Source organism: Danio aesculapii, chromosome 11 (genome assembly GCF_903798145.1).
Source record: "Danio aesculapii chromosome 11, fDanAes4.1, whole genome shotgun sequence".
Lineage (NCBI taxonomy): Eukaryota > Metazoa > Chordata > Actinopteri > Cypriniformes > Danionidae > Danio > Danio aesculapii.
Window position 1 is genome coordinate 25,522,741 of NC_079445.1, and position 16,918 is coordinate 25,539,658.

At 38.4% G+C, this 16,918-nt stretch overlaps 1 protein-coding gene across 1 annotated transcript; it reads right to left on the minus strand.

Moving 5' to 3' along the window:
- Positions 1-1,820: 1,820 nt before the first annotated feature.
- zhx3a (zinc fingers and homeoboxes 3a) lies at positions 1,821-12,416 on the minus strand. The gene is made up of 3 exons (XM_056467856.1): positions 12,142-12,416; positions 3,448-6,532; positions 1,821-2,971 (listed from the first exon to the last, which is right to left on the minus strand). The coding sequence occupies exons 2-3, from the start codon at positions 6,369-6,371 to the stop codon at positions 2,938-2,940; spliced, it is 2,958 nt and encodes a 985-aa protein (XP_056323831.1). The 5' UTR covers positions 6,372-6,532; positions 12,142-12,416; the 3' UTR covers positions 1,821-2,937.
- Between the last annotated feature and the right edge of the window lie 4,502 nt (positions 12,417-16,918).

Here is a 16,918-nt window from a genome sequence, read left to right on the forward strand (position 1 = left end):
GGCAACTTATTTTTCATTGGGTCAAACCATTACCTTAAATTCTTTTAGTTGGATGAATGAAGATTTTATGGGAATTGTTGTTTTAAAGCTATAGCTTCTTGTTTGGAAAAAAATTATTTACATTAATTGACATATGCTTTGTACTAGGTTGTATACAATTTTTCAACTTGTTTAAAAAGGCAGCTTATTCATTTATCTACCTAGAAAGATTTTCTATAAGCGTAGAAAGTCAATTAATTTAAATTCTCTTTCAACAAGAAGCTATAGCTTTAATCAAACTAACAATTGCCATAAAATGTTCATTCATCTTATTAAAAAAAATGTAGGATACTGGTTTAACATTCAATTTAATCACTTGAGCCAATGAAAAATAAATCATTTGCGTTAATATTTTTTAAGTCCATAAAAGTACAAAACCTACTTAAAAAAAAACAAACATTTTGCTGCTTATTTAAACTACTATATTTTAAATGACACAATTTTTAAGTTTTTTTGGGGGATAATTTAATTGTTTTTTTGATTCCACTTAAATTCATTGATTTGTGTTGGGGCAACATTTAAGGAATTATGTGAAACCCAGTGTTTTTTAGTGTATTGAGTTTGTGTTTAATACACATGCACTGGCCTGTGTGAATAACCTTAAACTATTACACTGGTCAAAACAAATATTTCTTTGTTAAGCTCTGAATCAGAAACATTTATATTAAACTACATTTGCTCTTATAATACACTGAAAAAAATTATGAGTGCAAACAATTTATAGGATTTAATCAAACATTAAATTTAGTGATGTTCAACTTAATTTGTTAGTTTTAATTCAACCCAAATTAATTGTTTACAATTACTTAAGAGTAAATCGAAGAAATCATCTTTGAATATTCAGTGTATATTACTTATTACTTAAAAATAGTTAACTGAAATGAAAGATACATTATTAATTGAGTCAAGTACTGCTTGAACGTTTTGCACAGTGGTAAAGATTTTGGAGACTGCACTGAGGAAAAAAATCCAATGAAAGACTGGTTTCACAAATGCTCATTTTGTCTGCAGTTTTATGGTGATATTTTCCTCATATTTGAGAACTTCATAGTTACAACCATTTTAGATTTTTAGCTGTTTAGTGCGTGTCATTTTGTTCTGATAAAATAACATATTTTAGTTAAATTTCAGTTTTTGCCATTTTTTAATAGAATTATAAATATGCTTATCAAAATAAACTACTCAAATATAATGAAGTGCCATTACAATTCCTCGCAAGCTCAAAATATTACTGATCCTTAAAAAAGAGAGAAAAAAAGTACCTTAATAACATTGAAATAAATGAAAAATGTAGAATTTTTTGAGAGCCACAAAACCGCAGCAGAGGCTTAAGCATTATCCCTCAAATAATGGGTTGAAAAAGTTCCTGTGTTCCCAGAAGCGCGTGAAACGAGCTTTGAGGAGCGGCCTCAGGAAGAGCTCGGAGGGGGAGCGTAAAAAAAGCCCCTGCCTGTTTGTGTTGGAAGAACGGCCTGTATGATGCATAAGCCAAGCTGTAGATTTAGGCAAGGTTTCACTCCTTTTGAAAAGCGCACCCGGGACCTCTTGGTGACTCTTGTGCTCAGGAAACTATTCTAATCATTTATTCCCCGAGATGGCCATTTTTTCTTCTTCTTGCTCCCTGCGCCGTCGGACATTTGCATGTGCTTCATTTTAACTCGCAAAAATCCGCAATTAACGCAAATCCAAACAAACGCGCGTCTGTTCCTCTGCGCTGGAAGTTTCTTCGCCAAGCCATTGTGTATAACTCTCAGTAGCATGAAATGCATTCAGGACGCCAGTTCTTAAATTTGACATTCTCCATTTATTACCAAAAGATTTGTAATGTGTAGAAAGGATAACACTCCAGTGCACTGTGTTCTTTTAGACAGACCTGCACAATGGGAACTGACGGGAAGGTAATACTGTAAGTCCAGATATTATCTTTGTGTTAACTTTTTTTTTTTTTTAAGAGAAACCACGTTGGATACAAATGCAAATAATATGGGATGAAAAGCACCTGTTATTCACTTTGGATGGTCTGAACTTAGCAGCATATAAATGATGCATAATGTGTGTGTGTGTAGATATACTATATACTATATATATATATCGTAGCCCAACTCAAACACAGGGAATATCCAGTTAGCAGAGCACTTTATCTGACTGTCTGTGAGAACTGTAATACCCCATCGGATAAGCAAACCGTTTTAAACTTTCTCCACCATAAATTAACATTTCTTTTGTAAGCTTTTCACATATAATAGTCTTGTTAATGCTTATAAAAAAAAACAAAACACTTCCGAAGATATAGCAGCAGTTCTGTTGGGATTTCATATCCCCAATTTATACACACATCAACACAGTTGCTGAAAAGCTTGTTTGTGCAGCCAGTCATAGAAATAGAAAGGTGATGTTTAAGGCAATGTCTGGCCAATTGGTTGTGTGTGCAGACAGACACCACTAAAGCGAGTTATAGTGCATGATTTGTTGCTAACTGCTCAATGCTGTGTGGAAAAACCAAAAAAAAAAAAAAAGCGCCATGGAGAACTTGTTTGATCTGGACATGAAGAAATGAAAACGGGTAACGGTAAAAACCCAAGGCATTGCAGAAGTGCTGATTATCTGACATATAACAAAGTTTCACAATATCTAACTGACATTCCTAACGTCCAGTACACCCTCGATAGTGCAGTTTCAAGCATATACATCATAGTTTCCTACACAGAGTTTACCTAAATCGAATCGGATCTACATTTGTAGCGGCTACTCTCTGGATCAACCCAAAACTCCACAAGTCCATTGACCATCACGAATGTTTTACAATCTCATCTGCTGTCATATGTAAAGAAAACAAGAAATGTAATGTTCAGGATGAATATGGGATCCTCTGCCTCTTCGGCTTGCGGAGCCAAGTCCTTAAACTTTCAGAAGCTCTCCTCTCAGACAGTCCCTGTAGAGGAGGAAAAAGACATGTAAGACCAGCCCAAACACGACCAACAGCATCACACCAAAAGATCTCAGAGTCCAGCACTTTGCTACACATGATTTTCATCATTTATTCACGTTAAGACACACTTTGAGTAAATCTATAATTCATTAGCTGCGCCTTCGCTAACGCCAAAAATAGCTGCTTTTTTGTTTTTTTTTTAAATAAAGCACATAATCATGAGCGAGCGCCAGTGACTAATTCAAAACACTGTATCAAGAATCTGTTGATCAAAAGGCCAAGAACTGTTAATATGCACATAATTTAATTCACCATTACCAATTGAGCTCGTTTTAAAATTGGCGCTACTTTGATTACCTTAAACAAAGCGACAATCTAAGAGTAGTAGACAGTTGCTAGAAAAATGACAACGGGTCCCTTGGGGGAACGTTCAGAATTAGCCTGTTTATTTCTAATATCAACAGTCCATCAGCCATTACCTTGATTGACTGTCTTGTGCTTGATGCCCTCTCAAACTCTGGTTTCCCATTGGTTGCTGATGCTCGTCATCCTTAATCTCCCAGTAATCTTGTTCTCCTGTGGTTGACTTGTCTAACTCCGCCATTGCCTCCTGTGATCTTTTCTTCATTGGCAGCATAGGAGCTTCAGAATCTAGACTCTGAAAAACACTCTTCCGCTCCGGACATAGATCGCGCTTGACTTGTTGGGTTTCAAGACCTACAAGTTTATCTGGCTGATGTGATTCAGTGTTACCTATATCAATTGTGCGATGTTCTGCATCCACTGGTACAAGCTGTAAGCTTTCGTGCCATGCTGAAGATTCGTTTTTATGACTGGAATCGTTGCCACTGATCAAGCTCTCTAAAGGCTTGCTGATTAGCGGTTTGCTGTTGGTCTTGTACAAACTCTCATCTTTGTTCAACGCTATTACGTTTATCTTCATAGGGCTCATGTTTGACTCTTCGAGATGGTTGCAGTTGCTTTCCCATTGGTCCACTTCTTGTATGTACTGTCGTAAGAGTGGCATGGCTTGTTTAGCCTTGTTAGTGTTATCGTTGTGAAGGTATGTAGTGTGGTTAACTATTTTGCTATGCTCGTTCTTGTCAGTGGTGTAAAACGTGTTTGTAATTCCACTGTCCATTTCAGAAACTCTTCCTTCATTTTCTTTTTGTGTTAAGTTTCTGTGGAACCTTTCTTTATCAAAACTTGATTGCTTAGAGTCTTTGTCTAAGGCAGGTAAGTGCTTGGGGTCCTGTTCCTTGTAGTGGACGGCAGTAAAGTCTGTGGACTGGACCTGAGGTGCTCCCAGCAGGGTTTTTGGAGAATTTTGCTCCTGAGGAGCAGAAAGGGATGGGGAGGAGTGTTGACTGGGTTCATCTTGGATATGGGAGCTTGCTGCAGAGTTAGACTGGAGGGAGCTCTGGGGCAGGTTGATAAACGAACCTCCAAAAGCAGACTGGGAGTCTGTCAAAGTATGTATGTGGTATGGTTGACCTTGTGGTGCAAGAAAGCGTTTTTGTTCAGGGAATGAGTTATGGGTAAAGCTTTGCTTCAGGGTGCCTGGCAGCTCAGGTAAAACCTTGCTCTTACCAAAGGATAGATCCATGCTTCCAGGCTGTGGGACCAGGGTATGGGTAAGGGGTGCTAAAAACTCATCAGTTCTTATGTTTCTGTTGCTACAAATCACACTAGTGTCAGTGTTGCTTTTGCTGGTGTGGTCTAAGATGTTCCCCTCCCTTTTAGTGCAAATAGAAATGTGGCTGGTGCTTTTATAAGTGCTTCCGTTGTTAAATTTGCTGGTGGTGGCAAAGCTGCTTTCTTTTGTGTGATTGGATGCTTTCTGTTGCCCATAAATGGAAGTTGGACTGGCTTTTGTTTTGCTGGTGCAATTTGCGCTCCTGTCATTGACATGACAGTCAATTTTCCTGACTATGTTGGTCAGATTCATGATGCTGCCCTCACTATAACTGCTGTTCTGACTTTTGGAAGCACCAGGCAAGATGGATGAGCTGCAGCCAGTCTCGCCTTTTCCAGTGTGTCCATGATTGCTAACGCTACCTCCTCGGCTTGCATTGTTGCCATTCTCAGCTGTCCGACAAGATAATTCATTTCCAGTTTCCTTTGTGATGACAGCATTGTGGATATTTACCTGTGGCACCTGAACCACTGGCTGCTGCTGCTGCTTAAGGGATGTGGCCTGGGTCACGCTAGGCTGGCTGACTATGACCCCTCCTTTCCAACCCATTGCACTTCCCTTTGGTATCTGTTGTATATAGTTAGAACTCAAAGTGGCAGACTGGACAGAAACACAGTGTTGGGAAATGTTGTGATGCGACTGATTCTGTGATGTTTTCGGTGTGGCTTGGAATACAGTGTTGAACATCTTTCTACGTGTGTCCTCGATTTCCTCAGGAGACCAGCTGATCCCTTGCTTCAGCCTTTGGGCTGTGAACCAGAGTTTGATCTGTTCCTCTGGGAAGCCAGAGACCACTGTCAAGTAACAGAGCTCTGCTTTGGTAGGGTAAGGGAACTTACCAAAGGATGTCTTAAGAAAGCTGCTTAAATCCATAGCTGGATCATAGGTGGGGATGCTACTTAGAGGGATCATGACCTTTGGGAGATCAGCATTTGAATCGGGTGATGACATATTAGAGTTCCACAGAGGACCACGGTTATGCATTCTTGGTATCCCAAGTGTGTTTGGGATTTTATAGACTGGAGGGGCACCAGTTCCACCAATGATATGTGTTGATGTTGTTAGGGGAAAGGTCCTTACTGAAGTTCCATTGGTTACAGTTGCGGGTTTGTCGATGTTAGGCTCAGCCCGGTGTACCTCAACAGTATGGGAGACGACAATTTTTTTGTGCCCCCCTTTGGTCATTTTCATTATGGGTGTCTTGGTAATGGATATTCCGGATTCACTGAAATCCTCTTCTGTAAACAGGCTTTGCTCCACTGTTATAGCCCCATCTCGTTTGGTAACCTGCAAGGACACTCTCTTGTGCGCTGTATGGAGTTCAGGATGTGATTTAGCGTTATGTAAAGCAAGACCTTCAAACTTCACCGCTGAGACCTTGCAAGATAGGCAGTAGAAGTTTGGTTGAGCATGAAAGTCCATGTGACAGCTGTCCATATGATGAAGAAACAGGTTCAAGTCTCTGGACTCAAAACAGCACAGAGGGCAGCTATATGTTCCCCTTTCCCAGCATGAAGTTTTCGTCTCTGCTTTTGAGAGATCATGGAATCGTTGTGTATCCTCATCTTTTGAAGAGATACTGAGGATGCTGTCTTCAGGTATTGTGGGTAGGAGCTCAGGCAAGCATCCTAGTATGATGTCCTCCCGCATGTGCTTACTTTTAGATGGAATCATACAGGGAACGGTGGATTTCCTCTTGCTGGCCATATTGTAGGATTGTGCAGATGAGTGAAGAGTCGGAAACAAATACTGGAATTGTGTGGAGTTGAGGTGTCATCACCAGCCGTGATGAACCAGCAATTGATGAAATCTTCAGCTATCAGGACTTCCCATTGTAAAAGGGAGTGAAGTAACAGCTCCCTGTGAACCTAAGGAAAGAAAACATGACATTTTGATATAACAACATTCTGATACAAAATAGAAATTAATGTCAGCATGGGACATGCATCAAAGTTTTTGACAGTTTATTGAAGCGCTCCCACCAACCACTTATTAATACAACCATGTTTATTAAAATCAAACAAGTGATATGAACTCCAAAACTTGCTTTAGTTTTGCCTAGTAGAGCTCTATTAAAAGCAGAAATGTTGGTACTGTTGCGCCAATATAAAATCTCATTTTTATGAACAGCTAAAATCAACAAAATGTGCCTGTAAGAAATTTTCATTATAAGCGGCCTAAAATAAACAGATAGCAAGATAAAGTTTCTTGTTATAAATATACTCCAAAAATGTTTGTTTCCAAAAATGTGACTGTTTGTATGCTTACATCAAGCCCAGTTCTCTGTGATTTCTACATGTGTTCTCTCTCTCCCTCACACACACTCACTCTTTTTTTCTTTCTGCTGCACTTCTCCACATGCTACACAAGGGAGCATTTCAGGATAAAGTTCATACGTGGTTCACATTTTTCCGCCTGTTCGGTTTTCAAGAAAAATATGTAAATATCTTATATTGATTCTTATATTTAACATATTTAGCCAATTCTAAAAGTCTGAAGCAAATGTACAATTACCAAATTAATGTGTTTAAATCGGGCGGTACAAATATTTATGAAAATATGCGTTGTCTCCATCTTGGAAGCTGATAGCAAAGCACATAAATTTCTTATGTTCTTTGAGCAGTTTTAATATTTCAACTAAACAGTAGCAGGTGAAAGAATCAAATGATTTAAGACTATATTTTTCCTGCAATGTGGATCTGCAAAAGATTTTATTTAAACCGTTTAAGACTTGTATTGGGGTTTTAGCTCTACATTTCCTTGACCTTCTCTTTCATCAGACTACATTTTGGATGAAAGCATTGTAAGGACCATGTGTCTCTATATTTTTTTCACTATGGCCAGCTGTTTTTAAATACAAATATAAAACCATTCAGAAGTACAAAAAAACACTGCCCAAAATACACAATGCTCCCAGACATGGCCGTGACGTACTCTTTTGCAACTGACTCTTTTATTTCTCATGACGGCTGCCTTCCTGCCAGAAAAATAAATAAATAAATAAAAATAAAACTAGGTCACCAGCATCTTATGCTGTAATCCCGGTTCCCTGCATCCAGACGTGGGCATTTACTGTATGTTCAGCCTGCTTACGAGTCCATGATACTCAGATTTCATCAATGGATGTTAACCCCTGGCATGAATCAGGGTTACAGAAATTGCACCAGACTTCTCTGAATAAAAAACAACTATTCAGAAAGTTGCTTGTATATAAATGTGTGCATATAAAAAAACGTTGGACTGGATAGAAATTAAAATGTGTGCGGCATATGTGACTTCTATTTGTTAAAGAGTTCTAGCTGAGTTAGAATGTGATGGAGTTCGTCTGAAGGAACAAGGGCACCTACTATTCTCTCAAAAATCTGCTCTCCATATTGTGCAAATATTAACCAAAAAAAAATGATTGTTCGCCATAACAGACATGTTAATATCTCAATGACTATACCACCCAAATTTTGAACTGCTAGCCTGATTAGCACCAGACAGGCAGGAGATGGTTCAAAAATGTTATATAAAAAAACAGGTCACTCGTCAAAGAATGGGATGCTTTATCTGGCAACCGAGACGTGCGATTAGACACAGGACAAGAGGTTTCCAGACAGTGAGCTATTGAAAAGGGAACTCAGAAAGAGAGGCCTCGTGTTTCAGCACCGGGGTGAACCAGTCTCACACAAAACAGTCTATCCTGCTACTGTGCGTCTCAGTGCTTTCGTAGCTTTAGCGGCGAAACCGGAGGCCTTTTTATCCCGGCAACCTGTGGAGTCAAGGCATGCAGTAGATTTGGTTGAAAATTAGCACAACAACGCTGACCTACATTTACGTTTTCCAGTAGTTCGAAACTTAAATATTACACCACGTTACGTGATACACATTTAATAAGTCTGGCTCTGCTTAAACATTTTAGATTGTGATGCGGGGTATTAAATGAAGAAAGAGGCCAAAGGTCTGGCTATACGGGCCTTACATAATAAAACATCCTCTCTCATTGTTATTGATTAAAGGCTGAAGCATCGCAGACTGGACGTTCTTTATTACGTGGGACCACACCGAATAAGCCTTCTAAGATATCAACAGCATGAATATCTTTCATAAAGCCGCTGAAATAAAATGCCTTTTTTTTTCTGCGCAGCAACAAAATATGCTCAGAAGTTGTTGTTTTTTTTTTATGATAAAGGGTTAGGATTGTTATAAACAGACACGTCGTTTGAAGCTGAGAGAATGTTTGTATTCTTACATGCCATATTCTCTTTTATTTGATTGTGTGCTCACACACACACACCCCAAAATCCTCTTCTTTGTGGTGCACTCCTCCACACACTACACTTCAGGCTGTGCGGGAGCATTTTAGGATAAAGTTCATCTGTGGTTCACATTTTTTCCTCCTGTTTCGCTTTAACAATTATGTAAATATCTTGTATTGACTGTTAATCTGAGTGTCCACCATATGTAATAGAGTGATTGCTGTGTGTATTTCCAATTACCTCCGTTCAAAAAAAAAAAAAACTGGCACGAGATGAAGATTTGTGCGAGTTGTGTGTACTGATTAACCTCTCAGATGGCTTTGCTTTTAGCTCTGAATTTTTGTGAGCTCTCTTTCATCAGACTATAAATACATTTCGGATGATAAAACAATGTGGTGTCCATGTGTATATATTTTTTTCCACTGGTTCCATCTGTCTTTTAAATAAATGAGAAAACCATTCAGGAATTAAAAAAAAAGAGCTGAAATGACGGCCCAAAATACACAGTGCTCCTAGACATGACCGTGACGTCCTCTTTTATTTCTCAGACTGGATCAGCTTTATTACGCGAGGCTGAGCTGAATAAGCCTGTAAAATATCGGCTGATTTTTACATGAAGTTCTGGGTGAATGTGACTTTTGTTTAATGCCATAACAAAGGTCAGCTGCGCACATGCTGTAGTAATTACAATTCTATAAGTGCAAAACTGAAAACAAGAAAAGAGGTCATCATAAGAGGCTGTCGTGATCATTCTTCTTCATCCTAAACAATGGCGCTGCCATTTACAAGGGAAATATGACACTAAGCCGGAAGCCATATGCAGTGCCCTCAACGCTCACATGCCATTGAAATATTTCCTGAATGCTTGTGCCAGACTGCCAGTATGTAAGGTGGGCATGTGACTACATGCCATTGTGGTACAATGCTGTTTGTGAGATATATCAGTGATGGCGTCAAACACGTCCACATTAATTATGTAGAGACTAAAGAGCCACTGAGGCATCCTACAGTTCACCTTCATTATGGGATGTGACTCATTAGCAAAATGCCACCAACACTGGCGTTTGTACCATCAGCTATTTGTGGGCCGCCCGTGTTTATGTTTAAAACCAGTCAATGAACCTTATGCGAGTACTACAGAAAGCTGGGTGCCATCAGAAGTGCCCACTTTGCCCCCCCTTACCTCGATGACTGCTGCACGGACTCTTGGGAGGCCAGTCTGCGCTGCCACTCATGTGTTAACATTGCCATAGCAACCCCTCTCCTTTCCCTTTCCTTGCCCACAACACACAGAGGGGACTAAATCCTCTATTCTTCACCAAAAAACACTCACTTGGGGGACATTTTTTTTGTAGCCCTCCAACCCAAAAGAGAGAAAACTCCAAATATTTTATTTGACTGTGCTATTTGTTTATGCCAACATACAAATTGGAAACAAATGAGACTGTCCGTCCCTTTTTCCGCTCTGTAATCATGGCAGATTTTTTTTTTCATGAACAAGAGCACCCCAGAATTTTACAAAGGCGCTACTTGCGCTTTCTGAATTACTTTGCCTGTCTTACGACACAAAAATCTTGCGCGCAAACAGATTCGGAAATTCGCATTTGAAAATAAGTACTTTTCACGCCTCAGACAGCAGAGAAATAATCACTGATGTGATGTGCTGAGTTTGATCACCGGTGCGACACACTCATTAGTTACAAAAAAAGAAGATGGCGGAGCACCATGAATTGTACTGAGTCAGTGCCAGGTCTCGGCGAATGCCAGGCTCCTCCATACAAAACGGCGCTGGAACAGACTGAAACACTTGTATGGCCGTCACTCGGCTGTTAAGCCAAAAGTTTCCCTCAAAAAGTACTGAGGTAATACGGGCTTTTCAGGGAGGTTTGGGGGATATACTCCTATTGTGGAGCTGTTATTCATCCACTCTTTAGATTTACAAATTTAATAAGGTAATGTGAGATATCAGAGAAGGGCATTTTCTGTTATTACATGCACAGTGAGCTTTTCATTATAAATAATTTAATCATTTTGACTGCTTTTATAGCACGGATAGAGCACGTAGAGCCTCCATAATTATAATTCTGCTTCGAAATCCAGTTGGCATTAGGCAGGCGATTCTCCTCTCTTAATTCAAGGAATATTACATAAACCGACAGCTTTTACAGGAAATCAACATACAATAAAGGGACTTAACGTTTCAGTGTTCGCAGTCACTCTCGCCATGCAGATTGGACACATAATAAAGCGGCAAACTGTGCATGTATGTCCAAATGGCATTTTCTTCAGTCTGTAGGCGCAGATACTTTTGAGAAGGTCACGTTCTAGATGGTTTACTTTTTCTAATTGCTCAAATTCAGGATGAAAGGCAATATTGCCCTGCCTTATTACAACACTGCAGACCAGAACACCATTCCCACAGGGGAACAGAGGTTCACCCAAAACCCATTGCATGCTCTGCGACCTACAGCAAGCATGCATCCATCCAATATTATTCGGCATGTTAACTTGAAGAGAAAAGTAGTGTGGTTCAGCAAAAAGTGATGGTTAGTGTACGGCCAGGGAGTTGAGATGAAACACCCTGAGAGCCTTCATTCTAAATAATGATTTTATAATGTGTGGGTACCAGAGCCAGGGTTATGATCTGGAGTTAAATCTGAGTTTGAGTACATTCTGTACCCATTAACAGTTGATAGCGCGTGCTTTTCCAGATCTGCGCCAGCTCTGAACTACAGGCACCCCCGAAGGGCTCGCCATCGTAAAGATGACTTTTGGAAATCGATCAATGCGCCAATATTTCCGTGCTCCTCGGTACTCGTTTTGAAGTAGAAATCGGACGCGTGACGCTCGAAAACGGACACACTATAGTAACATCCCATAGGCACGTTGTAGCGTGCGAATAATCAAATTGGAAGCAGACGAGAACTTGAGTAACAAAACTGTAACAAACTGGTAAGTTAACCCTTCGCTTCGTATCGAGGCACTAGTAACCTCCATCCGGCGAGGACGTTTCTCGGGAGTTTGAGTGCGATGTAGCGCGGCGCAATATTTGGCTATTACCAAAATTTTAACTAAGCACTCCCTTCTACTGTCGCCATTTTATACATAGAGGCGACTTCACGCGCCGCATATGAGTAGAATAACAGGCACGCTTCTCTCTACCAAACTACTTTTGAGGAGTGTTCGCGTCACCTAAATAATCGCTTTCACTTCTTCGAAAAGTCAAAGTTCCCTACCTTTTCGTCGGCTCTGCTGACTGCGAATGAAATCCGTTATTGATACAGAAATGAATAACATTTAGGTTTCCTCTCCGCTCCGGGTCTCGGGGGGAACAGGAGGGGCCGAGACCTCTCCTCAGATGAACCCTGTGAACTAACGTGAACCCTCCGGGTCACGGCGATAAGGAGCATCTACTGCTTTATGGCACACTGATTATGTGCCCGGCTGACATGGGCGCTGCTGGAGTGGCGAGAAGGGAAAGAAATGTACGCCAGGCGCTCTCAAATAAGGGCACGTGATTAAAACGCGTCACCCAAACCCAAAATCCTGATCCTACCCCTCTCTGTTCTAGGACGGGCTGAGCAGACACACTGAAGGGAGTGACTCATGCGCAAATGTCTAATATAGCCAGAAATATGGAGCAGCGCTTTCGGTCAGTAGGTCGTATAAGGACGAGGGGGGGAAACAACCTACTATAGCGATCACGAGCATGTGCCTCTACTACATACACACACTCATACACTACACACGCGTGTTTATGAATAGGAACACCAGATATATATTGCGCGCAATGTTACGATGGAATAAAACAGAGCGGAACAGAATCTACGCGCGAGCAAATTAAAAACGCATATGCAAAGCGTGCTATTAAAACAGAATACAATAGAAAATATGAAAATAATAGAATCTCTGTGGATATAAAATGTAAATGCAACATGCAGTTAAATACAAATTGCTAAAAATGAACAGTAAACACGCAGTCACGCGACCAAATTGCCAATTATTGAGCAAGCACAATAAAATGTTTAGTATTAGAACAACTTAAGAGTAGAACGTAATATAATCTTCATTAGCACACCATGCTCAGGGAAAAAAATCATTGCAGTACACAACAGAATTTATATTATTAGAAAATAATAGAGTAGAACAGAATAAAAATAAAATCATATTAGTAATTTCTGAGCAACATACAATGTTATTACTCGAACAAAATAAAACAGAATAATATTATCTCAGTTGCTACACCACAACCAGGGAAAATGAAATTGCAATACAAAACAAATATTTCAACCAAACAAAACAAAATATGACAGAACAAGGTAGATCAGAATAGAATAGAATAGATCATAACAGAATACCACCCATGGCCAAGTAAAATCAATGCAATAGAAAACAAATTGTTCGTGAATAATATTATCCACACACACACAAGAACAGGAAGTTTGTGCAACATAAAGTAAAAATATAAGTATTTCTTTCTATTATATTAAAACTCTATTACCAAAATTGTTGTTCTTGCTGTAATATTTCAGTACTAATCGCCAAATATAAACATTTTTATTCCTAATGATAATAGATATGCACAGCTGCATGCACGTGTCCTTGATTTTTGCTGTATTTACTACTAGGACTAATAATGGTTTCTGAAACTGATTACATTTTTTAGAGAGGGTCATATAAGGTGAAAGTAAATCTGAGAGTTCCCACAGCCTACTGCTCTGCTCTCTTAACTGATAACCACCAGACAGGCAGAGTGCAACAAACACCAGCCCGTCTTTTATCAACAGGTTGTGTGATACTCCGTACTTGTATCTGGCCACATAAAATGTGTATAATGTGTCTGAGTCTTTTCTTTTCTCAGGAACGTGGTGGTAGACCTGCTATCCAGGGGCTCCCACCTCACGCCACAGTGGCAATTACACCTTCAGACGTGTGCAGCGTTTTTGACAGTACAGGCAGAGATGAATCTGATTGGATAAAGCCTGAAAACACCTACTGTCCATTACGAGACGGTTGCCATGCGGTTTGGGCTTTTCCTTCATTAAGGCCTCAGCCCAAATTTGTCATTTCCCTTTGAGAACACATGGCAGACATAGCTTAGCTTTTAAAATATTATTTACAGGAGACCGGGATTATTTATAAAATCACTGTACTCTTGAACATCCAGTGGCATACATCTGTGTTGTTTCTCACAGTCATTTAATTTGTTGAGTTTAACACCTATTTAAAAATTAAATAAATTATGCAAATTCGTTTTTTTATAAAATTTGTCCACCAAATTATATTTATAATTATAATTTATATAACTAAATTGTATTTTTTCAACTAAACTATAAACTGAAAGGCAGAGAGAACTGTATGGTCAGGTTGAGGCATGTCATCTATAAATGCATACAATTTACTGATTACAGTATTTGATGCTCAAAATAATGATATGAAATTGTATATTGTATTTGTTTTTATAGTTTTGCATTATGAATAATTTCGTCTTATAATCATTTTGTAGTTTAACTTTGCTGAAAAGCTTACAGTGACAGGCTAACTATGTAGGACAATGTCCTTTTTGACAGAAAGTCAAAGTGTGACATTCCATACAGGCATCTATTTCAATAACAGTGTGTGTTCCTGGTATTCACAACATTGTGGGTACATTTAAGTATAGTATATCTTAATTTTATAAAATAGCTTAAAAATATTACCTGTGAATATTAAATATCTGTGAATATGTATATTAAAATATTACGGTGGAAATTACATTGTGTCAGACAATTAACCACATTTATGTTCTGTAATCAAAAATGAAATAATATTGTGTTAAACTAACAGTTGTAAGATGATTAGTTATTTATAGCATTAACGTTGTTATTTTTAATCATACAGAATGACATACTGTATACAGCTATAGAGAAAATTAAGAGATGTCTTCTCAGGTACTCTTAATATGTATGGGTTTCATTCAATAATTCATTCATTTTATTTTCAGCTTAGTCCCTTTATTAATCAGGGGTTGCCACAGCGGAATGAACCGCCAACTTGTCCAGCATATGTTTTACATAGGCATGTGCCAGTATAAGATTCTGATAGTATGATAACCTTTGGACAATAATATCACGGTATTGTGATTACTGCTCTAAAATATATTCTTTTTAAATTTCTGGGTAAAAAATCCCCCTTTGAACACAATATATTTTATTTTGAGAACATTTAATGTATATTAGAGCAGTAAACGTGTCAGGCTCAATAATTCAAATGAATCACTGACTTCTGCTGTCTTCATTAGTTTCAAAAACATTGATTTCTTTACAATTTAAAACGGCATCTTTGGAGATCTTTTCTGCTGGAGATACTGTTGTCCTAAAAAAAAAAAAAAAAACGTAAATAAGAAATCGTACACATACCTTAGGAACGGTATTACAGAAAATATTTGCGGTTTTAAAACCTTGACTTTTCCAAACCGCCGTATACCTTGAAAACAGTTATCATCCCATGCCTAGTTTTACGAAGCGGATGCCCTTCCAACTGCAACCCAACCCTGGGAAACACGTATGGGTTTCAGTAAAATGATAACATTTAATTTATTCCTTAAATGTATAACAACATTTCATCACAATTTTGAATAAAATATAGTCAATTAGAGCTGTTGTGTCATAAATGACAATTGGTCAGAATATCAAACGTTTTCAGTTTTTATAATCGGCTTAATCCAACAATTACTTTATTAAACTTTTCTGAAGCCAAAATGAGGGTATAGTGTTGTCTAAAATTTTAAACAACCTGTCTGAAAACAACACAGTGGCTCTTTGGTAGCTGTACCCTCACAGCAAGAAGGTAGCTGGTTTGAGCCTTGGCTGGGCCAATTGGCATTTCTGTGTGGAGTTTGCATGTTCTCCCCGTGTTCACGTGGGTTTCCTCCGGGTGCTCCAGTTTCCTCCACAGTCCAAAGACATGCACTATGGGTGAATTGAAGAAATTAAATTGGCCGTAGTGTATGTGTGTGAATGCAAGTGTGTATGGGTGTTTCCCAGTGCTGGATTGCGGCTGAAAGAGCATCCGCTGCGTAAAACATATGCTGGATAAGTTGGCAGTTCATTCCACTGTGGTGGCCCCTGATTACTAAAAGGACTAAGCCAAAAAGAAAATGAATGAAAATATTCCATGTTTTTGTTATTTTATAGCCTGCAAAATATTTTCTCTGATGCCTTAAAATAGAATAAAACAATATCAATATTTTACACAATAAACCCATAACTAATAAACACTCCAAAGAAACTGGGATTTTTTTTATCAGTCTCATGTTTACCATACTGTATGCTAGGCACACTGTATAGGCATACCAGGCCCGTAGCCAGCATGGTGAAATGGGTGTCTCTTTTTTTTTCTCAAAAAGTGGACCTTTTTGCAGTTAATCCACCTCATTTTCCATTTAATTATTTATTTTATTAAATACTGAATTTAGGTGACATTTAAACACTTTTTTAAAAAATCTGAATTAGCTTGTTGGATGGTCATCATATCCACACTTTTTGATGTACCAAAATATTTCCCAAATATTTAGAATATAAATATAAATAAAAATATAAAAATGTATTACACCATATATCATTAGAAAAAAGTATTTAATTTAAAAACTGTAGCCTACTGTAATTTATTAAGCAAATAACAAACTGGCCAGCACATTCAACTTTGAATAATAAAAAAAACTGAAACACAAAAAATAAATAAATAATAATAATAACTTAGAGCTTCACAATTTTTCTAGCCTCTCTTGTGAAAGTGCTTCACACTTTTTTATTGGTCGTTTTCTTTTTTATTTATAGATTTAAAGAATAAAAGCTATTTGTCAGATGTTTTCTTTTTTTAAAAACAACACGATAGCTAAAGTTGACCTGCATACTGTATATCAAAATACAAGTTACTTCAAAACAAAAGGCGCTATGAAAGCGAGCTGCTTAAACATCTTGCCATAACTTTTATACCGTCTGTTTATATGAGTATTATTACCTGTGCTTTATG

Coding starts and splice junctions, on each gene's coding strand:
- zhx3a (XM_056467856.1), bottom strand. CDS start 6,371: ATGGCCAGCAAGAGGAAATCCACCGTTCCCTGTATGATTCCATCTAAA. Junction 2,972..3,447: donor GCACAAGACAGTCAATCAAG/GTAATGGCTGAT, acceptor CCTCCTCTACAG/GGACTGTCTGAGAGGAGAGC.